This window comes from Vanessa cardui, chromosome 14, assembly GCF_905220365.1.
Source record: "Vanessa cardui chromosome 14, ilVanCard2.1, whole genome shotgun sequence".
NCBI classification, from domain to species: Eukaryota; Metazoa; Arthropoda; class Insecta; order Lepidoptera; family Nymphalidae; genus Vanessa; species Vanessa cardui.
In genome coordinates, this window is record NC_061136.1 from 7,382,685 (window position 1) to 7,410,382 (window position 27,698).

A 27,698-nucleotide genomic window follows, 5' to 3' on the forward strand; every position below is an offset into this window, starting at 1 on the left:
TTGTGACCTGGAATTGACAGTTTATAGAATCAATCAAGGAATCATTGAAGGTTTCCCGATTGATCTGTATGGACACAATATTAAGCCTTAATAATAATTATACGCCCGAGATCACGAAGATATTTCAATTAAAATTTATTTTAAAGATATCCCGACCTATATAAGTAAGCAGTCTCTTTTAAATACTAAGTGTTGACAATATTAACTATTACGTTTTAAAAAAAAATTACAAGTTAATAAATAAATAATTGTTTTCTCACAGATGGGTCACTTATCCGTAGTAATACCTCCGGACATAGTAGACTCTGTGACAGAAGGCAGCTCAGCAAGAGAAGGAGGCATCATTCGTTTGATTTGCAGCGCCATCGGCGTTCCACCACCTACCGTCTTGTGGCGTAGGGAGAACAACAGGCCGATTGTCTTCAGACACGATGGGGGCAGAGAAAAGAAAGGTAAAGTTAATTTTATACAAAGTACTTAATTGCGTATTCATTGTAGTCGATATCGTGGTTAGTTTGAAAACTGATCCCGAGTTCCTGAAGTAATAACCCAGCTCGGACTGCGTTATTACTATTTGTGTCATGAAATTTAGAAGTCTGCAGTGTTAATGGATTATCAGATTGAGAGAATGGAAAGTGCACTTTTATTTGCCATTCTGAAATTTTTATCGATACACTACAATATAGTTTATTTTTCATGTGATCAATTCACATGAATCATAAAGCTGTGGAAATAAATACAAAATTAGCCTAAAAAAATTGAAAAATTTTTGAATGTTAAATTTGTAAAGTAAATTCAAATTTAGCTCGACGATGAAGGACAACACTAAGAGGAAGCGTGTATCTGACACGACCCGAACTTTAAGTGAAGCAGCGTGTTTGAAGGCTTTGAAGCTTTTATCAATACAGCAAGTTTAAACTGAAAATGAAAACATTTTAAAAATCAAAAACTAACACTATTAAGATATCAAATAAATAAATAAATAATATATGTATTATTAATAATAAGTATGCGTTATACAGTATTTTGCATTTGAAAACACATAATACTTACCTTAACAATTTTAGAATTGCTCGTGCGATCAAAGTTACATTCAGCAAGCGTCGAGAAATGCTTTGTAGAATTCGGAAACGGCATCTCATCATCATAGTGTATATACCATTACTAAAATAAATTCACGTGTAATATTTTTATGTAGTTTCATAGCATCATACCTAGATATGATCCTAACCTATATTATCTGCCAAATAGACTATATTCTACTGTGTAAACTTTCGTCTAGGAAGGTTACACCCACTAGTATATATTCTACCGTGAAGCTATGTAACAAGCTTAAAGATTTATTTATCGTTACATAGTATAAAACAAAGTCACTTACCGCTGTCTGTCCCGAAGTACGCTTAGATACGCAACAAATGTTGATGCAGTTTTTTTAATACATAGAATGTTTCGAGAGGAAGATTTTTGAATATAAAATATGAACAATATAGTTCACAAACACTGATAATTTTAGAAGTAACTAATATATTGTCGTAAATATCCAAATTATGTAGTGTATTTACTATCAGTATGGTATCCGTGCGAATCTGTGGCGGGTCACAATATGAATTATAAAAAAAATTGTTTACATATAATTACAGCACGTTTAATAATAATATTTAAAATGAGTCTCTACGCTGTAGGATATATTCTCAGAGCTCATTCAAGCTGTAACAAAACAAATTATAATAGATGAGTGAGCCAGTATAACTACAGGCAAAAGGGACATAACAACTCAGTTCCCAAGGCTTATAGCGTAATGTAAAGAATCGTTAAAATTCATACAGCTCTATCATACGTACGCTATGAAAAAAAAAAAAAAAACAAATATTGCTATGATTAAAATAATTAAATATTTTAGATCACTATTTATTTTGTAACGTCTTTCAATCATATAAAATAAAAATATTCGAAGCAAAAGACAGTCAATGTTTTATTGTTGGACTAAGATTTGCTCTCGTTCTTTTTACTTACGAGGAGAGGCTTAGAGCGTCTTCAAAAAGCTACTCCGATGTGGATTCATGCAATCTCTCACCAAGTTTTCCTTCACCGTCGAGTACCTAATCCATGAATTATAAATCTTGCATTACAATTCACATAATCTGACTTCCTGGCCATCTGTATATTGGTAAAGTAACAGCTCTGCGTATTCGCTCGCGAATTTCCCACTGCAGGGCTAACGCCTCCTCTCCCATTAAGGAGAGGGTTTTGGAAAATATTCCACCACGCTGTTCCAATGCGGGCCAGTGGAATACACATGTGGCGGAATTTCGATGAAATTAGACACGTGCAGGTTTCCTCACGATGTTTTCCTTCACCGCCGAGCACGAGATGATTTATAAACACAAATTAAGCACATATATATATATATATATATAAATAGTGGTTGTTGCTGTTGTTGCCTGGGTTTGAACCCGAACTCATCGGTTAAGATGCACGCGTTCTAACCACTGGGCCATCTGATCTCAGTAGTGTATATTGGTATCTACTGTTATTAACAAGAATTTTACGAGCACAGTTGAACAGTTTTAGGTATTTCTCACAAACGAAAATGTAACTCGTAATAATTTAAAATAGTATAAAACCTATCTTTTATAAACAACTATCTAGTTTTTTTTTTTTTAATAAAGAATACATATTAACGGTGATAAGTATTAACGTTCCGCTGCAAAAATTAAAATTGCGAGTATTTCAACCGTAAGCGGAATCTAATTGAAATGTAAAAGTTCTAACTCCAGCGAACTCATTTCATTACACCGTTCGCCGTACCTATAGTTCACATTTGTGGAAGGTTGTTATCGTTTATGGCTGTATTTTGTTCCTACTACGTTGCTTAAAGATTTTTAAGATACTTCTTATGAGCTTATGATATTTAAGATTTATTTCAACTTACTAAGCTAATTAGTGAACGTTGCTTTTAATAAAGTTTTATCTTAATAACTAGCTTCTTAGTCCAGTCTTCGCACGAGTTGATTAAGGGTTCTTCATAAGAGGTTTACATCGTAGTGAGTTTTTTGAACTCTTTCTATCTTACTCCCAGTCAGCAAGAGTTTGTTTTTAACATCTTAAGTATTATCCTCTAAATATCCCACTGCTGGGCTAAGGCATCCTCTCCCTTTGAGGAGAAAGTTAGGAGCCATCATTCCACCAGGATACAGGCTCTTCCAAAGCGGGTTTGGGAATACACATGTTTCACAAGAAATTTCATTGAAATTAGACACATGTAGGTTTTCTCACGAAACTTTTCTTAACCATTAAGTACGAGATACTCTAATAATTCAGTAGTGCTTGCCCGGAATGCTTGTTTGATCCCGCAATCATCGTATAAGGTTCATGCATTGTAACCATTGAGCCACCTCGAAATTATATTATCGTCTCCGTACATTGGTGGCAAGTACATTGAATTAAATTTAAAATCTGTCGGTATTTTTATCCCTTGCACAAAGACAGACGCGGCTTGGACGCTCTGTTTTATAATAATTTTCTTAACATATAATAAAATTGGAGTACTCAATGCATATGTCTGTCCGTCTGTTTGTTCCGGCTAATCGCTGGAACGGCAGGACCGATTTTCACTGGCAGATAACTGATATAATAGGGAGTAACTTAGGCTACAATTTTTTTTTATTATATTCAAATGCGTACAACGTCACGGGCGTAGATGGTTCAAAATAAAATATAACTTTATTTTTCTATTATAACATGAATGTATCATTAGACGGAACACGTGGATTATTATGTTGTAAACCTCAAAACAAATAATCATTACCGAGTTCAAGATATGATAAATATTTGCTAACGCACTCTCATTTTGCACTCGATCTTATCCAAAGCCTTGAAGTTAATGAGAACTTCTATGTGATGAAACACGTCATATCTGAATTTACGAAATAATGAATAAGAATACTACGACCACGCCTTATGCATTTTTTGTATTTTTCTAAAGTAAATTGTTACAGTTTATTGTTTGTACCTTTATTTAGTCTAGTATATTTTTACTTTTTTGAGTATATTGGGAGAAATCTTTTTATATGTTCTTTTTATTTCTGTTAGGTATAAAGTAAAATAATTTTAATTAAATTTCGAGTAAAATACATAATTTAAAGTATAAATATTGTACCGCCTTTCTAAAAATTTCGTTTTAATCGCCAAAACACGAAACGAGCTTCGAGAAAGCTTAGCATGTAAGAACGACTATATTTAATCCAGGTTAAAATCTTGGTAAGGAAGTATTATTATTAATATAAATTTTCAGGTTCGTTTTTTAGCACGATTCGCTGACGAGAGATTCGAATAGGTAGCATAATTCCTTATTTTAATTCAGCTTATAATTTTATCACTTTGAGTTATCATTCAATTCGAATAAACAATATTCCTTGAAAAAGTAAAGTAAGATTATATAAAATTACATTTCCTTAACACAATATTTCTACTTTCTTTCAATACACAGATATTATATTTTCGATCGTTAATGTTCTATCACCTGTGAATGCAAAAGTATCAAACGTAGAGAAATTCGTAACAAAAGGAGCCAGTAACAATTTGTTCCGTTACACAATGACGGCGCAACTCCCGCTAACTTATAGGTTGAAAAATATTACGGATTGTTCCTGCCTTGTTTACAGTTCGAATTGTTTGAAAATGACATTTGAAACTTATAAAATGGATTTTAGTATATACGTACGTTGTTATTAATTTGAAAATTGTCCGGAGAAATTGATGTCCCTTAAGTTCTTTTAATTCCACATTTCATTTGTTTTATTTTAAAGCGATATCATTCTTTGTTACGTTCAATAAATAAATAACAGAATTGCGTTCCTTTTACTTAACAGTGAGACCTTACGTTCAATTATCTCACAACTATTTCAACTTTCCATGAAGTTTATTTATTATGATTACGAAGAGAGTGATTATCTTAACATCTTATTATACATTTTTACCGACACTAGAAAATCTATATGAACTGATCTATGAAATATTATGTAAATAGAAATGAAAAACAAAAAATGTTCATTTCGCTTCTGAATAAATAATTAATCAGTTATTTATGTACATCGAATTCCGAGTGATGTTTTCATGTAACCATGTACCTAGCCAAAAAATAATAATAACATAGTAAACACGACTCCCGGCAATATTTTCATTTGTACAATTTCAATAACAATAACTACTTGCCTTTTAAAAATCACGTTGCAGCTCATAAATTTAAACGTTCAGTTCCATTGTTATACTAGTTACTCAGTTTTGGACTGGAATTTTCAATTCAACCCCTTTATTACTGAATATTTTGAAAATAGTTATTCAGCAAATGCTCACTTTTAAACTTCCAAGAGGAATTAACACAAGCGTCCTAGTGTTATGTGGACAATGAAAATATTCAAAAATCATCCTTTGTACATATTTCAATTTGCTGTACCTGTTTATCAGACAATAATTCCTATTTTGAGAAGCTATGAGTGTTTACATATTAATGCCTTGGAGACCACCTAAACTCTCCGATCATGTCAGATTATCATTCCGTCAGATTGTGACAGTGCGGAAAGAAAGACTTTATCTATATTTGAGCACAAACTTAATTATTTTCCAAAATCTTCCGCTTCCAGTTGGTTAGCTTCCTCGAGATTGTTTACGTGGATGAAATTGTGTGACCCAATTATTTATTCTTCTAGTAATGGAGCCTGGATGGCCCAGTGGTAAGAATGCGTGCATTTTAACCGATAATTGCGGGTTCAAACCCAGACTAGCACCACTGAATACTCATGTACTTAATTTGTATTTATAATTCATCCCGTAGTCGGTGGTGAAGAAAAACACCGTGAGGAAACTTGTGTGTATCTAATTTCATAAAAATTCTGCCACATTGGCATTCCACACCAACCGGCATTGGAACAGCGTGGTGGAACATGTTCCAAGCCTTTTCCTCAAATAAAGAAGAGGCCTTAGATCAGCAGTGGGAAATTAACAGGCTCTTGTTGTTGTAGTAATGCGCTTCATGCTTTGTGATGAAAAATGGTCGTAATAAAATCTTCATAAATATGATAAAAAGTTTACATATACATAGACATATTTGTAATTGTGTTCATACATAGTTGAAATAGCCTAGTTCTTTGCCAAAGTGACACCGATAAGCTGGTACTGTACTTAAATGAATCTGCTTCGTATACCATAACGAAATAGAAAACATATTGTCTGCAGAAACCGCATAAAGAATGGAAGGTATTTATGTCAAGTTGTCAACACGTTCCGCCTTTTTCCCTTGTTGCTCACAGTGAAAGCGTTTTATTTTAAATGCTTTATTCAATGAATTTCACATGAAAGACCATCATTCAATATTTGACTTATTAAAATATAATCTATACTAATTATGTGTAAAAAAGAGAAAGAAACTCTGTTTTTCCTTTTTGCTCTTTCATGGAAAAATCACTTACAATACTTGGTGGTAGGGCTTTGTGCAAGCCCGTCTGGGTCGTTACCACCGACTCATCAGTTATTCTACCGCCAAACAACAGTACTCAGTATTGTTGTGTTCCGGTTTGAAGGATGAGTGAGTCAGTGTAACTACAGGCACAAGGGACATAATATCTTAGTTCCCATGGTTGGTGGTGCATTGACAATTTAAGGAATAGTTATATATTTCTTACAGTGTCATTGTCTATGGATAATGGTGATCACTTACCATCAGGTGGCCCATATGCTCGTTCGTCAACCTATACCATAAAAATAAACTAAATTTGATATGAAGTAAGCCTGAACTTTAAGGAAAAAGGCTAATTTTTATGAAAAACTGTTGTCGATTAAACCCTTATTCTCGAGTCAATAGACAACAAGGTGATCATTATTTAAATACAAAAACATATCTAGATACTTGAATATCATTTTTATCTATACTGTCTGTTTGTTGCGCTTTCACTACCCAACCGCTCAACCGAATTTAATGAAATTTGGTGTGAAGCACATTTGAACCATGGAAGGACATAGGCTACTTTTTTGCCTAACATATGAAAACCGATACTCTAAAAAGCATGCAAAGCCGTGGGTGACAACTAATAAAGATATAAACTGACATCACTTCGAAAATGTACTACATCACGCTACAATTTATTAATAAAAGTAAAAAAAATGTAACAATGATTGAATATTTCTTCCTGTAAATATTGTTCATACCTATAAATTATATATTCATACAAATTAATCATTATAAATTTGTCGTTCATGTACCTTATATATCAATCAAGTAATTAATAAATAAATAGAGCAATCGAAAACATCGCTTGTTTTCCATATCAGCATGTAATTGTTTTTAAGTAGTTATTGTGGAATATAAATTAATTTGCCTTAAGCTTGTGATACGACCTATAATACCAACGAAGTATTACAAAATGCATGCAATGAATGCATTACAAACACACATCCACGCAGAGTTTTGTAAATATACTTAGTGTATGTAGTTAGCACTTTTGTGGTCATATCACAAACAACTTAGATTATGTAATCTGCTAACAAGGGGAAAGGAATTGTGGTCTAGATTTAAAGAACTCATGCGACTGTATATTTCCTAAAAGATTATTATTTAGGTCTTTGATTATAGATTTTTTTTATTGTTCCATTAATATAACTTAGAAATTGCATAAGTAAACTGAAAAATTCAAAGTATCAGCTGTAATCTAGCATTTGCCTATAGCATTCTTTTCTCGCTGGAAAAACCCATTACGCGCTTCCTTCGTGAAGTTGGTATGTGGGGCTCGCCTGAGCCGGTACACCGGAATACCCACTAAAAAACCAGCGGTACCCTCTCCGTCTTTTCAGGGGTGCCACAGGATCACTTTCGTATGCTAATATGACGCCCTGACGGTCAACCCGCCAATGCAGACCTCCAATTCCTAGGGGGGGGAATCCCGGGGTAATTGCCTACAACCTACATGAAGCTAACAAAAAAATGATTTCAAATGTATGTTCTAGTTGATTGTTAATTTATTACGCTATGAAAAAGTAACATTAAAATTTGTACTTTCAATACGTAAGATGCAAAAGTCCCTGACGTTTGTAACGTTGAGAGGGAAAATGGGATATCTCGTACGCTTCGCTTGTTCAACGCACCTCGCGACCGACTATCCTAAATTGCGCTTTACGCTACACGCTAAGAAGAACTCGCGATTTTATTCTAGTACAGCGATTTGGTTAAGCACATGCTATATTTATAACTATATTTTTAAAATTTTAAAATTATAATTCTTTAAATTAAAAAAGTTTTAAAAGCTATACTAACTTCTTATTATATACCTCACGATTTTATTCTAGTACAACGATTTGGATATGAACAAACTATTTTTATGAATATATTTTAGATTTTTTGTTTATTGTATAATTCAATAAAGTTTTAAAGGCTATACTTATTTCTTATTTATACCTATTCATTATTATAACAGAAGGTCGATCATGATTTCTACCGGCTGTTTAGTAAAAATAAGATCATATTGTTTAGTCTACAGTTAAATAATAATGAATGGGCTGGCGGAATAAATAATTTATTCCCAAATAATTTTATTTATTTCATGTTAAAATTATTATTGCTTCAATTATCATGACCTGAATACAAATTAATCTCCGTTAAGAAGATTACTCTTCCAAGAGAACTAATCCCTCAACAGTGGAAGTTACAAACTTCACTTTGAAACTATATTCATTTTTCTAGCAACCCTGCCACTTTTATCGCGTAAACTTGTACTTATATTTACTATTAATTAAGAAGTTTTATTTTCACTTAAGCGTGTCTAACAAGATTAGTATTTTAATTTTATAAAAATGATTCAAATGACGTCATTTGCATTTTGATTTTAACACGTTTATTAACATCGTCGCTGCGAGCTAATGAATATTTTCTCGTTAGCGATAGCTGTTTCGTTCGTCAGTCAAAACAAACTTTTAAGACAGATAATCGCTTCCTACACGCATAATAAAGTACTTTTCACAGAATTTGCGTTTAGATAATTGTTATGAAATGTTTGTTAAAAAATTAAATCATGATACCTAATGAACGTCAGAAAGGTCACCAGACCTTTTCCTACATGTTACGTTTTCAAAGTTTTCATTTACTACATTACAACCTTTTAGGGTTTAGACCGTTAGTTCTGGCGATTAGCCCCTATATATTCGTAATATTAGTAATAACTGTTGAACAATTTCAGATACATATATCGGGTTTACAGTTATTTTATGGACAAATTAAAAATCTTGTTACATTAAAAATTATTTTCATAATTTTAACTTTTTTTTATAATTATATAAAACGTCAAAAAAGTGTCAATTCGCTAAATTCCGTGCCATTGACCCATTTCCCACTTAATTTATGTCGGTGTTGCTAGTATACCGCTTCAACTTGGCATTTTCTAAAATTTTAATTAATAAAATAAATTACATTTATTTTAAAGGTGCATTAAAACAATTATTAAAATAAGATTTTAATCATCGAATTCGTTTGTTGAATTTTATTAGAGGCCATTTCACATCGTTTCAGATTAATTTATTAGCTGTCTTCCAGTTTAAAGGTTAGTTCTTCGATGTAGGCGTCGGAGCCTAGTTATGATAAATTTACTTTGCCTCATATTTGGCTTTTCTTAATTTTAATAATTATTCCATAATTATTTCCTTGATTTAATTATGGATATAATTCCTTTTTCATTAAGGGTATTTTGGTAGTGATACTGGTCACACTCGCTAACCTTTCAAAAGTTCGTGAACTTTCGATTTCGTTCTTTTTGAATTTTGGAACTATCGGCTTAACACCGAATCCAAATTCTAATTCGATATACTGAATATATCGGTGAGTTGTCTTAATAATTGAGTTTCTTAATTTGTGGTTGTTTAGTATTCAGTGCTTTAATAGCAGTTATCTTTTCAGAATTTATATTAACAATGAAGTTTTGAAGTTTGACAGAACTTTATATCATGTTTACCGACTCGTAAGAAATTGTAAGTCTTTAATTCTTGTTTTTGATTAAATGCATTGGTTTGCAATTCGAAAAGTCGTAGTCATGTGTAAATTGTGGTTTCCAGTGACCCTTTGAAATGGTTCTCCGGAGTTGAGATCGTCAATTTGTGTAAGCAGGACTTTGAACCTCCAGAAGGTAAATTCGTGCTTACATCTCTCGTTAAAGGTATTTATCATTTGCTTATTTGCTTAACTTATTGAACCTGTATATTTCGTATTACAGGAGGTTTTTTTTTTTAATCGGATTTACCCACCACGTGGACTTCTTGAATGGAAATATTAAGAGTGAACAGCTCCAGGTTCCTGGTTGAGTGTGCCCAGATAGCGGCTGGTGCAACTCCAAGGACGGCAGGCCTGTTCCCTGAGCCGTTGTCGGTATCCACGTGTAGCTGGAAACTTTGGTGATGTACCCCCTTTCAATTATATTATAAATTTCGTTTACACCGGTCTGGCGAACGGTGTATTCTTTCAAACCAACAACTAATTTAATCGTCAGTGGCGCCTAATTTTCAACCTTATATTGAATTGCATTGAATTACATTGAATTTTCAAGCTTGCCTTTTATCCCAAGTGACCCACGCTGAGTCTAGCTGGCATAATTTTATATAATAGTCATTATAAGAAGTAACATAAGTAACTAGTAAATTAAGTAATTGGTTGTTTATAATACTATGTTACTATGCATTAAAAATTTTATAACCTAATAGTATTTCTTTATACCCACACCACCGGAAAGGTAACAGTGGCGCCCAACGTGGGGCGTGACTTGGGATAGTCAGTATGTCTGTATTTGCTATATTGAAATAAGGCGTTTGAAAATCAATGTTTAATATTGTTATTGTATAAAACCTATTATAAAGATTTAACAAGTACTATTTTAATAATTATGTCCTTTATTATGTGTTTCAAATTAACTTTACAACATTTCATATTGCATTGGTAGTAAATTTTAAGTAAATTATCATACTGTGATATTACTTTAATTATATAATAATTATTACTTTAAGAAGATTAATTTAAATTATTGATGCAATTATATTTTAAACAGGTTTAGTATTAAGTGACTTACATATTATTATATTGTGAAGCCAGCTCGACTTAACTTTTTATTATCAGCATTTAATATGACAATTAATTCTACTTGCCCTTTGGACTTTTGCACATTTAGTTCTATATGAACTTTGATTTAAATTTATTTGTTTTTGAACCTTATTCATATTGTTTGTGTGGTTCTTTAGTATTACAACTTTTAGGGTTCTGCAAATTTTTTATACTGGTTCAATACAATTTTTTTTACTGAACTTTTTTTCAAATAGTTTTTTTAATTTTGTTTTATATCTATATAAAACCAGTTGTCACATTCATAGCTTACACTTAGAATATTTTTTTTTTTGGGAAATATTTTTTTTTACATCATGGAAAGGCCTATAGCTTATCACTTACTTAGGAAGGATGAACTTATTTATGAAGTTGAGATAAGGGATGCTAAACCTAAAGGTTCAGTTGAAGAGTTGAGGATTCAGATTCGGGACTTAGTGAATTCGATTCCTGCTGATGAGATTTTAGAAACATCTTTGGATCCAGCCAGCGAGTTTGAAATTATTGATTCTAAACTGGATGAAGTCTTACTCACCTTGTCATCTAAGCCTCAATTTAAAAGTTTTAACCGGTTAAGAGCTATAGCACATCACCTTTTCCATCGATTTAGTAGGATTGAAGTGGATGTTAATTTATTTTATATAAAGGAAGAATTGAATGTGAAACTTAAGGATTGTCTTTCGAAAGTGGATAGTTTGTTTCAATCTTTTAGGAAAACTTTTGAAGAAGCTGCTAACGATCAATCTACTGATCATTCACCTGCTTTGGTTAATCCTTTGCCTATTTCTAATATTTCTTGTTCGTCTGATAAGTCTATTGCTCGTTTAAATTTAAAATTTAACGGCAAATCATGTGTCCGTTTCTTTATTCTTAGGCTTGAAGAACTTTGTCTAGCTCGAGGTATTTCTGATGACATTTTATTTCAGTCAGCTGTTGAACTTTTTTCGGATGAAGTTTTAACATGGTACCGCAGTGTTCGTTCGGAAGTCGCAGACTGGCAGACTTTAAAGAAGAGGTTGATTGAAGATTTTTCACCTTTGGACTATGATGAGCAGCTGTTATCTGAGATTCGTCGTCGAACGCAGGGTCAGTCAGAATCTTGTTTAATTTTTATTGCGGTCATGATTAATTATTTTTCGAGACTTTCATATTCACTGCCAGAAAGGGATAAATTAAAGATTATACGTAAAAACCTACGTCCGTGTTTTACGCAAGCGCTAGCGCTGGAGAATATTGATAACTTGCAGCAACTTCGGGATAAGTGTAAAATTTTAGAATTTACTTTTAAACAAGTAAAAGATTTTAGGGATCCACCAAAGATTGATGCTGATACTTTAGCTCCCGATTTAGGTTTCAAATATAGTAAATCTTTTAAAGTCGAGATGATACGCGGCAAGAGTAAACCTGGTTTGTTTTGTTTTCGTTGTAGGGTTAAGGGACATGATTTGGGTACTTGTAAGTCTAAGGATATAGTCTGTTTTCGTTGTGGTACTAAGGGCATCACCGTTAAGTCCTGTCTTAATTGTAAATCAGCTGATCCTTAAAACGGATAAGCCTTCCGTCAAGTCGTTCCGCTAACTTTGATCCTGACGATTGGCGGAAGTATTTAAAACGAATCTCACTTTTCTTTACTCATAGTGTAGCGGCTATGCAGCGTCCTCCGGATGACATTCGTCCTTATTTGTCGGTTTCTATTTTTGATGAACAGTTTTGTGGTTTATTAGATTCCGGTTCATCTATATCTATCTTAGGGTCTAATTTGGGTCAATATTTTGTCGGTCAGGGTGTTCAGATGTATGACACATCTGATATTTTTTATATAGCTACGGCTAATGATGCACGATCCCGTGTGTCAGGTTATTTATTTTTACCGATTACGCTGAAGTCTAAGACTAAAGTAATCAAATTTTATGTTGTCCCTAGTGTGACAACACCCTTAATTTTTGGGGTTAATTTTTGGCGTAGGTTTGGTTTAGCACCAAACTTATTTTTTTTGATGTAAGCTTTGATTCATCCGAAACGAATGTAGTTTCGGGAGTGAAGTTCTTACATCCCCTTACATCCCCTTGAGGATTTATCTTCTTCGCAAAGCGTAATTGCGAAGGAGGTGTTTGGTAAGTTTGAGGGGTTTCCTTCGAAAGGAAGGGCTTAGGTCGGACGGATGTTATAACACATTCGATCGATTCGGGTGCTACGGCACCCATTAAGCAACGTTAATATTGCTTGTCTCTTGAACGTCCGGACAGCAGAGAGGAGAGAGGTATGAAACATCAGTCCTGACAGTTGGTTTATTATGGTATGATAGTGTCGTTAGGTATAGCAAAGTGTGAACGTCCGGACAGCTGAGTTTATTGGTATGTAACATCAGTCCTGATAGTTGGTTTATTAAGGTATGCTAGTGTCGTTAGGTATTGCAATGTGTGTACGTCCGGACAGCAGAGAGGAGAGGGGTGTAACATCAGTCCTGACAGTTGGTTTATTAAGGTATGATAGTGTCGTTAGGTATTGCAAAGTGTGAACGTCTGGACAGCTGAGTTAATTGGTATGAAACATCAGTCCTGACAGTTGGTTTATTATTAGCAGTGTCTTTAGGTTTCGTTTGTGTTCGTTAGGCATCCTTTTATCCCTTTTCCTCATCCTATTATCCTTATGGAGCGGTTGGTAACTCCTTAAATAAGCCCTAATACTCAGAGCGGATTGTAACTCTGTAAAAATAAGCCTTACGACTCAGAGCGGTTTGTGACTCTGTAAAAATAAGCCTTAAAACTATTCCTTCACGTTTGGTGACCGTCCAGTATCAACTTTGTGATAGTGTTGTATCTGTTTGGCATCCTTTTATTCCTTTTCCTCACCCTTAAATCCTTATGGAGCGGTTGGTAACTCCTTAAATAAGCCTTACGACTCAGAGCGGATTGTAACTCTGTAAAAATAAGCCTTACGACTCAGAGCGGATTGTAACTCTGTAAAAATAAGCCTTAAAACTATTCCTTCACGTTTGGTGACCGTCCAGTATCAACTTTGTGGTGATGTTGTATCTGTTTGGCATCCTTTTATTCCTTTTCCTCGCCCTAAAATCCTTATGGAGCGGTTGGTAACTCCTTAAATAAGCCTTAATACTCAGAGCGGATTGTAACTCTGTAAAAATAAGCCTTACGACTCAGAGCGGTTTGTGACTCTGTAAAAATAAGCCTTAATACTATTCCTTGACATTTTGTCACCTTCCAGTGTCCACTTATGTGTTGGCGTGGTATCTGTTTGGTTTCCTAATATTCCTTTCCCATCCCATATTACCTAACAAGTGTTGTTGTTCGTCTGGTCAGTGGAGAGTCTTATGTGTGAGTACCATCAGTCCTGACGGTTGGTTTTATTAAGGTTTGTTATGTCTGTTGGTTGGTATATTTTTTTGTATAGTGTGTTAAGGTTAAGACTGTTAACTTCTCGTGGGTTCGAATAGTTAATTAGTCATATTATTTTCGCGAATTTTGGTGTCGTGATACTATTTTATAGAGGTTAATTATATTCTCTATTTAGTGGCATAGACTACTAGTAATTTTTTTTAAGATTGCTTATGAGAAGCATTATTTTTATCTTATCTGTGTTAGAGCAGATATTAGTTTTGTTCATGCGTCTGGTTATGCATGCAGCGAAGCTTTTGTTGAGTTTAAGCTCTGGTGGAGTTTATCCTGCACATATCGTGGGAGCTCGGTTTGTTTTATTTGGTTGTAGCCGAATAAATGAGTTGTGGTGAGTCTACTACACACTCACTTTTCTTAAGTTGGATTTTCCACTTTTTTTGTCATTTTATATTTCACATTTGAAATGTGATTTAAATTAATTATTTGTGTTGTTTGAGGTTCTGAGCTGGAGGGCCAGCTCGAATTTTTCTCTTTTACCCTCGCAAAATTCTTCCGGGAGGGGAGGTACTGTTACATTAAAAATTATTTTCATAATTTTAACTTTTTTTTATAATTATATAAAACGTCAAAAAAGTGTCAATTCGCTAAATTCCGTGCCATTGACCCATTTCCCACTTAATTTATGTCGGTGTTGCTAGTATACCGCTTCAACTTGGCATTTTCTAAAATTTTAATTAATAAAATAAATTACATTTATTTTAAAGGTGCATTAAAACAATTATTAAAATAAGATTTTAATCATCGAATTCGTTTGTTGAATTTTATTAGAGGCCATTTCACATCGTTTCAGATTAATTTATTAGCTGTCTTCCAGTTTAAAGGTTAGTTCTTCGATGTAGGCGTCGGAGCCTAGTTATGATAAATTTACTTTGCCTCATATTTGGCTTTTCTTAATTTTAATAATTATTCCATAATTATTTCCTTGATTTAATTATGGATATAATTCCTTTTTCATTAAGGGTATTTTGGTAGTGATACTGGTCACACTCGCTAACCTTTCAAAAGTTCGTGAACTTTCGATTTCGTTCTTTTTGAATTTTGGAACTATCGGCTTAACACCGAATCCAAATTCTAATTCGATATACTGAATATATCGGTGAGTTGTCTTAATAATTGAGTTTCTTAATTTGTGGTTGTTTAGTATTCAGTGCTTTAATAGCAGTTATCTTTTCAGAATTTATATTAACAATGAAGTTTTGAAGTTTGACAGAACTTTATATCATGTTTACCGACTCGTAAGAAATTGTAAGTCTTTAATTCTTGTTTTTGATTAAATGCATTGGTTTGCAATTCGAAAAGTCGTAGTCATGTGTAAATTGTGGTTTCCAGTGACCCTTTGAAATGGTTCTCCGGAGTTGAGATCGTCAATTTGTGTAAGCAGGACTTTGAACCTCCAGAAGGTAAATTCGTGCTTACATCTCTCGTTAAAGGTATTTATCATTTGCTTATTTGCTTAACTTATTGAACCTGTATATTTCGTATTACAGGAGGTTTTTTTTTTTAATCGGATTTACCCACCACGTGGACTTCTTGAATGGAAATATTAAGAGTGAACAGCTCCAGGTTCCTGGTTGAGTGTGCCCAGATAGCGGCTGGTGCAACTCCAAGGACGGCAGGCCTGTTCCCTGAGCCGTTGTCGGTATCCACGTGTAGCTGGAAACTTTGGTGATGTACCCCCTTTCAATTATATTATAAATTTCGTTTACACCGGTCTGGCGAACGGTGTATTCTTTCAAACCAACAACTAATTTAATCGTCAGTGGCGCCTAATTTTCAACCTTATATTGAATTGCATTGAATTACATTGAATTTTCAAGCTTGCCTTTTATCCCAAGTGACCCACGCTGAGTCTAGCTGGCATAATTTTATATAATAGTCATTATAAGAAGTAACATAAGTAACTAGTAAATTAAGTAATTGGTTGTTTATAATACTATGTTACTATGCATTAAAAATTTTATAACCTAATAGTATTTCTTTATACCCACACCACCGGAAAGGTAACAATCTCCCTATTTATGTATAAACAATATTTTTATTAATAACAGCTGAGATGGCCCAGTGGTTAGAGCGCGTACATCTTAACCGATGATTGCGGGCTCAAACCCAGGCAAGCACCACTATATACATATATGTGCTTAATTTATCATTCATCTCGTTCTCGGCGGTGAAGGAAACCATTGTGAGGAAACCTGTGTGTCTAATTTCATCGAAATTCTGCTACACGTACATTCTACCAACCTGCATTGGAACAGCGTTGTGGAATATGTTCCAAACCCTCTCCTTAATGGAAGAAGAGTCCTTATCCCAGCAGTGGGAAATTTACAGGCTGTTACTTTACTTTACTTTTTTTATTTTCTTTATTAATAATTTACTATCGTCTGCGGTTTTGAACGTATCAGACAAAAAAGGAGCATAAAAAAATTGATGAAATCCTTCCATGTATCTCAAGCTTGTTTCGTATAAATCAAATCCGTTTTTCGTTCGCTGTTTAGGCCTTGAAAGAGCAACACAAACACAGGACATACACACACTGTACTATTTTTTCATTTATTGATGTGAGTACAGATAACTGATAAAGAAAAATTATAGTGTTTTTTTAATACAATCTTTCAACCTGTAACGGTTCCTTATATAATACACGATGTTAATCTGGAATTGTAATCTCATACGCAACAGAACACTTAGAACTAGCGCGCACTGGTAACTTTTGTCACGGTGACTTTTTCGTCACTCTTGTCAAGTCCGTGAATATGTACAGATGCAGACACAAATGTCACGTCGCAACATGCGCGCACCTCCATACATATTCATGGACTCGACAAGGGTGACGAAACAGTCACCGTGACAAAAGTTACCAGTGCGCGCTAGTTGTTATTATATATATTTTTAATGTAAATATATTATTATCTGTAGTATGACTATATGATATTGCCGATAACAGAAATAATATAAATGTCTATGCTTAATAGAGCATCTAAATATCCCAGGTATATTTTAATACCTTCAAGTCTACCATTCTAGTATCTTAATTGAGGGAGATCACGGACTGTATAACTAGTCGCTGCTATTATTAGTACCGGAACAGTAGCCATAAACATCAACCAATCGAGCTCTTTGAAGCAGAAAAAAATAAGCGAATATAATATAAATGAGTGCTCAGTTTTAAATACCTTTAGAAAATTTCAATGCTATTGAACGAAATATGCTGAATATTCGGACAACTATAACAATATCTATAATTCAATGAAATATTTGATTTCACCTCTAAAAATTTAACTTCCTGATAACCTTATATAGTATGAGATATATTTACTCTGAAATCACCTTGATATTCCAATGCGCGGGATATCTAGGACTCTGTGCACAAAAATAATTGTTCGCTCTCTATTTCATCACCTTTACCTATTATTAGCTCACTATTCTTTCATAAACGTATATTCAATTTGAATATACTGTAATTAGAAAACCTGAAATTTAAACTAACAAACCCTTGATTGCAATACTTAGCCGTAGAGGCATTTACGATGTTACTTTAGTATTTTTAAATATATCGATCATTATTCATATAAGTTATTCAAAAAACACTTCAAAATTATTTGGAAAAGGTAAGTTAAGGTTAAGGTATGTGTCAAATCACATTAAGAATATACGAAGTGTCACACGAACATATAACGGTAAATAATAAAGGAAGTTAGTGACTGTTTTTCGTGGTACGCTTTCATCACTGTTGTTTGAGTACTTTTACATAAATATTTATGGCACTTACGGGACGAATAGTGAGAACACAGTACGAAGTGAGCATCTGCGGGCGTACGTTGGTACTACTTTTGTATCGTACATCTTCAAATGTTAAGTATATTATTTAAGAATGGAATAAAACTTATTTTTACCAATGATAAATTCTCAATATGTAATTATTGTATTATCTTTATCCATAAAGTTGAGAAAATATGTTACACATCAGTTAACGGATTTATGATATGTTAATAATATTGATTAATTGATTTTATAACAATTTTAATTTTTTTTTTAATCAAAGCATTTTACAAAATAGTCATTTGTATCAGACAGGCCTTATAAAACCTAAAACCTTATTTATGATTACGAGGATATCCAATGGAGTGTTTGTATTGTTAACCCTTTATTTCGAGTTTCCCTTTTCCCGAAAGCGTGAATGTCTTTTTTCAATTCAATCTACTTTGCATTGTCCCCGACACTCGCATGAGGCATTACACCTAGCCCATCGCCTGCCTCCCTTGCACTTGGTCCTAAGCACTTTTCTCTCCAATGGATTTTATTTACGCAAGAGAAAGCAAGCTTTAATACATATATCGTTGAAGACAATAAGGCGGCTCTAAACGAGATATAAAAGCTTTGAGTTACTCTTCGTTCCTTTTAGTAGGATTCCTTTGAAATGATTCGAATAATTTGCGGACTTTGTAGTCATCGTTGGGTTTTATTTGCGTAATACTTTGTTAAATTTGTAAATAATGATCACCGCGATTCGATTGTACACTCTCAGATCCTATTTAAATATTTGTTTAAGAATATTTTGCAATCATAATAGTACCGGTTACATCGTGCGTATGATGTTTGTTTACAGTATTACATATTATTAACTAAAAATTTTTATACTTAGATTATATTATCAAAGCTGTCGATTAAATGCAATTTTATAACAAACTTGAAACTTAACTGCAGTCATTTATTAGAAAAATATTTTTATTATTATTTTGTGTCAAAATTGTATGAATAAAATGCTGTTAAAAATTACTAAGACTTCTGCTAATATTTCGATATGCTCGAATTATAAATAAGTATTCAACTTGAAGTAGTTTCCTGCAAATGTTTTAAAATCATTGATCATTGAAATTTTCCTCTTCAAAAAAAAACTAAACTAATTAGGTACACGCTGTATATATGTATAATATATATATTGTGCATATAAAGTTTTCTTCATAATATTAAAAAGTAAAATAAAAAATTGCAAGTACATAAAATTATCCTGATAACAAAAGAGCTATTCTTTTTGATAACTACAAATTTCATCTCGTTGTTTTTCAAATCCAATATAAAGCATATAAGGAGAGGTAATATAATTTCTCAACTAGGACGGTAATAAAAATATATCTCTTATTTTCTAAACATTATTTCATGAAATGTAATTTATCACTCTTCGTAACTTAAATCGACTTCCACGAACAAGTTTCTGTCAGACTCTTTTACGTCGGGCCGTTCAGGGGGGGACCAAAAGGACAACTGCGCTCTCTCCACTGAATTTTTATGAATTTTTGTTTGTTTCTTTAAGATTGAACCTAAAGTTACGGCAGCACGGGCAGCGCGAGTAATGGCGAAGTCTCCGTTGATATTGTAAGGGCAATGCGGTTTACGAAAAGTTGCTAATGATATTTCATTTTACGAGTAACTCAGACAATTTTTGTGTTAAAGTAAAGACTGCCTGTGGCTATTTTAGGTTATTAAAAAAAATAGAAAAATATTTTTATAATTTTTAAAGTTTATCTGTTATCTGTAACTTTTTTACTAGTTACAGATCAGATTGAATATCACTTTACGTCGTGCGAAGACGATACGAGACGTAAAAATTAAATGACAATTTTTTTTTAATATATATAATGGCAAAAGAATTTCAAAATTAAAACCTCTTTCGTATTAAAGATATTGTGTATTTAAAGTGAATACATATAAAATTTAAGCATGGGTATTTTTAGAATATAGTATACTAAATATCCATGGAGAACAGATGTCTATAATATAATATTGAAATCTGTCGTATTGAAAAACGCGAGATCATTAACATGTCTCTGTATCATCCCCTTTTTATCCCCTCGGTTATTGTTTTTCGTGTACGAGGAAAATAAAAATATCGACTTAATACCAATTTTATCTTTTCATCATCTTCGAGGAAAATTTTTAACTTTTTTAAATTGAGAGGGTTTGACGATCGTTGTACTACAAACACAATGGTATAAAATTGGATTTTCCAAAACCAACTCTGCCGAAAAATTTAAAAATGTTCTTCATTTTAAAATATTCGAAAGTTTGTAAAGTTTTTACCTTAGATGTTTAGAGTTAATTCCTGTAAGGAGTATGAAAATTAAAATTTAATATTGAAAATAAAATAATTCATACTTACACAATGATTTATTTAAATTTGATACGGAACACTTTTTACTTCGTTTTTGTTGTGCGGGTCCGCCGGGGAAGATACTTATCAGACAATCCCTCCTACACCCCCAGACAGCACTACTAAGTACCTTTTGTCGTATTCCGGTTTAAAGGGTCAGTGAGTCACTGTAACAATAGACTTAACAATGTAATATTTAGTGGAGCATTCGCGATGTAAGGAATGGCGATAATTTCTTACGGCGCCAAAATCTATAAATTGTGGTTACCTTTTACCATCAGCTAGCCTAAACTAAAAAATCAATATTATATAAAAAAAAGTAAAGTAACAGTCTGTAAATTTTCCGCTGCTGGAATAAGGCTTCCTCTTTCATTAAGGAGAGGTTTGGAACATATTCCACCACGCTATTCCAATGCGGGTTGGTGGAATGCATATGTGGCAGAATTTCGATGAAATTAGACACATGCAGGTTTCCTCACGATGTTTTCCTTCACCGCTGAGCACGAGATGAATTATAAACATAAATTAAGCACATATATACAGTGGTGCTTGCCTGGGTTTGAATACGCAATCATCGGTTAAGATGCACGTGTTCTAGCTACCGGGCCATCTCAGCTCATTATATATTATATAAATAACCCTTAGAAAGCCAACTAAAATTGTTAATTGTTAATTAATCTTGAAAACTAAAATACTAAGTCCTTTGTCCTATAGTTGTGCACGTTTACGCACCCTTCAAATCGGAGCACTAAGTGTTGTTGCTTCTGGTAGAATGCATTCGAAGTGGGTGATGACTCAAATGGACTTGTAAATCAAAAGCCCAAGTGAGCCCGAAGCTCTTTTTTGGTACTTTTACATTAGCTGAGATATATTTTCAAAAATGTTTAATGTTGCCTAGAATAACCAAAAGTATTGTTCTTTTTGACATTTCGATAGAGTAAAATCAAGTTTAAGTTTGCAGCTATTTATGCCCTCATTCCTCCCGCAGGTGCCATATTAGCATTCCCATCAACATTCCCATACAGTATGCACATAGAACTCATTATCACGCCGATGCACATATAACGATGTTGTTTAGGCTATAGCCGAACCGCTAAACAAACAATTGCCTAATAATTTCGCTCTGCAAACTGCCACATACCAAATGGAAATTTCACGTAACAGAAGCAACGGATATCATTGGTTGCCTTAATGTAAATGCGGTGTTTCGCGATGTATACGTAAATTGTAAATTGCTTGTTTGTTTTGCGTTTGAATACCGCGCTTTTATTTGAACTCGGATTAAATTTGTACCTTTAATTAAACACAAGCGAATAAACTTTTCCATTGTTTTTATTGCTGAGCCATTGCGGCATCTAAAATGCACGTTCTAGCTTTTCTTTGACTGAGAAGATAATATTGAAGTTTTTCTCTTGTTTAGGCCGTTTCTTATCTTTTAATAACGATTCTTTTTCAATCAACTTATCATAAGATAAGTTATATAAGGTACTACGTAGGGTAATGTTTTCAACCGACTTCAAAAAGGAGGAGATTATCAATTCGTCCTTTTTTTGTGTAGCGATATTATTCGTATATATGTATATAGTAAATACATGCCTTTTTAATATTTCGCTGTATAAAATGTACTTATAAGGATTTCCAATTTTTCATTTAATCTTATTCAACTTATATAAAATTGTTTTTTTTTTATTGTCATACAGATGAGCGATATAGTTACAACTGTTCGCCTTAAATGAATTGTTAAAAAAATGAATTTGCATTATAGGAAAACGAGCAACAACTTATACATTTCGGGTGATTTACACAAACTCTTTGATTATCATGATGGAAGTAACTCAAATTCCTCAGATATTAATTACGGTCTCTTACTTCAGCTAGAGTTTCAAATTTAGAACGCTCTAAAGGTGTTTTATTTTAAATAAATCAAACTACGGAATCGTTATTTAAGATAATATATATATAATAGCCAAGAATGGTCATTGTGGGATATAACCAATTTTATAAGTTAGGTAACGGTGCGAACGTCACCGCAGTAACCATAACGTTTTAGTGCTCGTTTACCCCTCGTTGGAACACTCCGTATTTTTAATAAAAAAACGCAATATAGTTTTCTCGAGACTAGGAATGGTAGTACAATGCCTTGGTATTTTCAATTTTTAAAATTAAATTGCTCTTAACAATTGCTAACGAAGAAGATCGTAGAACGGTTTACGGTTCGAATTATTCCTTCAGAAATTAGGTCGGTCATACCTTTGAAGAGGAAATTCGGTTTGTTTTGAGTGAATTGTTGAAATTATATTATTTTTAATATATTTAAAATATTTCGCTAAGCGTTTTTAGCCTTTGCTTGTAAATCTTATTTATAACTGTCTTTCAAATTGAACCCAGAAGATAGACATGAATAAAATATGACGATTATGTAATTAAGTAATTCAACGGTATATTCAAATCCATACTCCTTATGTCGAATATAATGCTACTTGTAAATAAAAAATATAAGGGCACATCAAAATAAAATTAATATAAACTTACACCAAAGGCACGGGTGACATGTCTGTGAAGATTTGTATATAATGTTTTATAAATTGTTATGAATATTTTTTAATATTGTAAATAATAACAATTTTAATATATTTCCATATAAATACAATGTTACAATAAAGTCAAATTCTCTACGCGTGATTTTAATCCATTGCAAAGGGTTAGTATACCTCATAAACCGCCTCATAAAACCATAAAAATAAATTAGATAAAAGCCAGCAATGAAACTTTACACATTACTTTGTCGGCGTAAAACACGAATTTTCACTAGATCGTCCGATTTAATTAATAGAAACACTCTTAGGAATTGTCTGAGCTCATTAACCTTAAAACAACTAGCTTTTAATATGTTAAGTGTATGTATCTAGACGTTTTACTTACGCGAATCCTTATAGCTATTTTGAGATTACAATCTTAACTTATGAAAAGCAAATGCATATAAATTACTAATAGTAGTATTAGTCAAATATTTAACTTTTATAGTTTTGCTTACTAACATAATATGGACACTTCGCGTGCACTGGCAAAACATAGAAGTGATTGGTATTAAAATAAAACTACAAATTGATTAAATAAATACAAACACACAGACAACAATTGATTAAAAACCAATTGATTAATAAAATATTTTTTTCGCCTCCTTTAAAATTACATCTAAGTTAGATAGGAGATATTCGTACATCATGGTCTATATATAAATGTTTGTTAATTTGTGTACACAAGGTACAAAAAGTATATATAATTAAATGCATATATGTATACGAACAATAAAACACAGTATAAAACCAATCAGCGTTAACAGAACAAGCGATGTCGTTTCTGAAATACGATACGTTACACGTCAAAGTATAAGACTACCACGGGATTTGGATAAATAAAATAAAGATTCTTTTTTTTTATCAAAAACGTCAATTATCATTATCATCGTCATTGTTATCATTTTCTTGTCCATAACCCATTTTTTTGGAGCCACAGACGCAGCGTTTTTTTAATCATTCATCTTTGTAATATTTCCTCTTTGAGTCTTTTGTTCCTCATATCATAATTCACACATTTATTCTTCTAATATAAACACAAAACAGACCCCAAAAATCATAACACGTCTGAAAGTTAAATATGACTTTGACGGATAATCACTAAAACTTAACAATTAGGTACGTGATTGACGCATGAAAGTAACAATCAATCGTAAGATTTAATATATCAGGGGTGAGATACGAAGTGAGTTCTTAGAGAATAGCACTGCTGTACTATAATATAACACGACATTATTCTATTCAATAATAAGTGTACTTTAAAACGATAGTATCAAAATCAGTACCGTTTTATATTATCTTCCATCGCAAAATTTAATTTCACAGTTCCTTTATACGGTTATTCGATATTTGAAATAAGTAATACGTTATGTACGTTTTTTTTAAATAAATTTTAAGTGTTGTTGAAATCTCTAGCTTCATATTGAATTAAGTATAGACAAAATTTAATAAAACCATTAAATTATTGATGCAATTACCTTGACATTTGATTAAACACCGTTAAAAATAATATATCATTAATGTATTATATAAGAATACTTAAAATTTTGCATGTTCACAGAGTTATCTAGTCTTTATTTCAATAACATCAACTTAGACGATAACGATCTAATCTTTTTTTTTTAAATAGTAAATCCATTAAATATGTAGTATATTTAAAGTATTTTTATTAAAGTGGCAAATCATTATTACATTATGTTGATTTTGTATTATATTATGTTGCGTACATCTTTTAAAATGGGCCACAAATATAATCCGTTCCTAATTAAATAGATCAAGTAATTTAAACTCAAGTAAATAAAAACAAATTTTCTTTAAGGTTCAAGATTTTATATTCAATTTTAAATGACATCTTAAAAGTATAAGTATAAGTATTGATATACTTTTAAGATGTCATTTAAAATTGAAACTATGATATAATATCATACAAAATGAACTGTCCAAATCGTTTCATAATGGGCATAGAAGAAAAGTTACTCAGTCGAAGTCTGGCATAGCGTAATCGGGTCAACAAAGAATTTAAAAAATACGACCGATATAGTATAAATAATAATAATAATAATAACAGCCTGTAAATTTCACACTGTTGGTTACAGGTCTCTTCTCCTTTTTATGAGAAGGTTAGGAACATAATTATTCCACCATGATGCTAGAGTATGGAGTGGTGTAATAACTATGTTCGAATAATTATCCTAAAATAATACGTTAAATTGTAATCATATTTCACAGTTCACAATATTTCGACAGTTTACAATCTGACGAGACAGATTGTAATCTAACGAATTTTTTCCCTCATGAACCACTTCGGAGCCATAGTAATTTTGGCACAGCTGACTGGAGCTAGTGAGGTGGTCCTTATCGGAGACATCAACCAGTTGCCTTATATCGACAGAGAAAATCTGTTCGAAATGAGGTACTGCCGGCCAAGCCTGACAACAAACATCACCCGCGAGTTATCCTGTACGCACCGAAACCCCCTGGACGTCGCATACGCCATTTGTGAGGTCTACCGTACCATCTACTCTGCAAGCTCTATAATCCACTCCCTCAAAATGAAAAGATTCACTGACGCCAACATACCATCCGACCAAACCGAAACCCTATATCTGGTCCATACGCAGGAGGAAAAGAAACTCCTGATGGACCAGGGATATGGAAAAGGAGAAGGATCAGGCGTCATGACCATCCACGAATCTCAGGGACAGACCTACGGCGACGTTATTATAGTCCAGTCGAAAAATGTGAGGCTCCGTATTCACGAAAGTGTTCCTCACGCAGTTGTGGCAATTACTAGACACACTAACACCTGTGTCTACTACACGGACGATGGTGATGACGCTATCGGCAGATTCATCGGCCGAGCGGCGGGTGCTTCAGAAAGGACCATCCTAGAGCACAGCCTCAAGACATCTATACATAAACGCGACATCAGAGTCGCCGACGCCGTGCTCTCTCTGAAGTGAATTGCTCTGATCAAACGCGGACCAGGACCCGCTGGATTGTAGCAATTCGAATTACACATACATTGCTATATATTTTTATTTATATATTATTTATTATAGTTTATATATTATTTTTATTATATATTATTTATTATAGATTACGTATATTATTTAAAAAAAAAAAATATCAGTGTGGGCCACGTTTCCCAAGCCTGTGGATGTTGTATTTTAAATAAAAAATAAAAAAATCTTACGAATTTTGCAATCTTACGGTTACATATACTCGACTTATATGCGTATTATATGTATATACCACAAGAAAATATTCACAATCGCATCACAAACGAGCGAGTAATATGCTTACGGCATGTGTCGTCTGTCAATTGTTTGTTGAGACGATTATTTTATTAACTCATGCAAATGAATAGATTACACCAATTAGCGACTAATATTATTATTTATGAATAATATACATTTAATTTTTTGAATCAAATAGAAGTATTTATAATTCACAATAAACTTAACGGCTAAAAGGTGTACAAATTATTTCTATCAAATAAAGTTTGTAGTTCCATTGTTGAGTTCAACTTTTTCTTTTTTGTTCAGGAAAATTGCGGTTGATAGAAACTAGTATGCAAGTTTCTTCTCAACGTTTTCTTTCATCACAAAATAATGTTGTGATGCGAACAATAATTAAACTATTAAAATAAAGGTCATTGAACTAAGATTCGTTTATAGGTTAGGTTAAATATATAATAAATTTTACAAGATTTTTAACTTAAGATATTTTGTACATACAATTTCATTTTCATATTTCCACATAACAATATATTCTAGAACAATGCTAATTGCCACTACAAAATTATTTTACAAATTTGTACCGTTTCAATATTTATTTCCATTTGAAATTCTTCGAAATGCTTGATGCTTGTTAATTTTCTTTAAACAATTAAGAATATTCCTCAATTTCGATCGTAATGTTAAAATTCATGTATTTCCAGTACTTGATGTCAAAATAATACAAAAAATAAAAGTACAATGCAGTTACCGTGTCATAAAAATAGCACATAAAATGTTTTGTATGTAATACACGTCTTCAAGCAATATCAAAGGTCTGGACAAAGTAATTGCAATAATTGTGGAGGTAATGTAGAAGCTAGTCGACACCGGCTTATATAACGCTCAAAAGAGAAATATTGCTATTTATTAAAAGGAGCTGAAGCGTAGAATGATAGTGAGGGGAACGTGTGAGGTTTTATTTTGTTTTAGTTATAGTTATTCACAAGAGCATGAACAGCCGTGGGTAAGTTTGATTTTTAGGATGATTATTTTTTATAACAAACTTGAAACAAAGCGTCATACACAATATTAAATATACATATTTAATATTGTCGCTGGAAGTTTGATTGGTGAAAAATTAATAAATAATATTTCTTGGGTTAATTTCCTTTTTTAATCCTAGTTAACATTACCTAGTGCTTTTTTATATTG

General features: G+C 32.7%; 1 protein-coding gene across 1 annotated transcript in view; it reads left to right on the plus strand.

Moving 5' to 3' along the window:
- LOC124535316 (lachesin-like) overlaps positions 1-27,698 on the plus strand; it is a 110,444-nt gene that overhangs the window by 50,504 nt on the left and 32,242 nt on the right. The window contains exon 5 of the mRNA XM_047111502.1: positions 263-452. Coding sequence (XP_046967458.1) covers positions 263-452 — 190 coding nt within the window. The remainder of the gene's footprint in view (positions 1-262; positions 453-27,698) is intronic.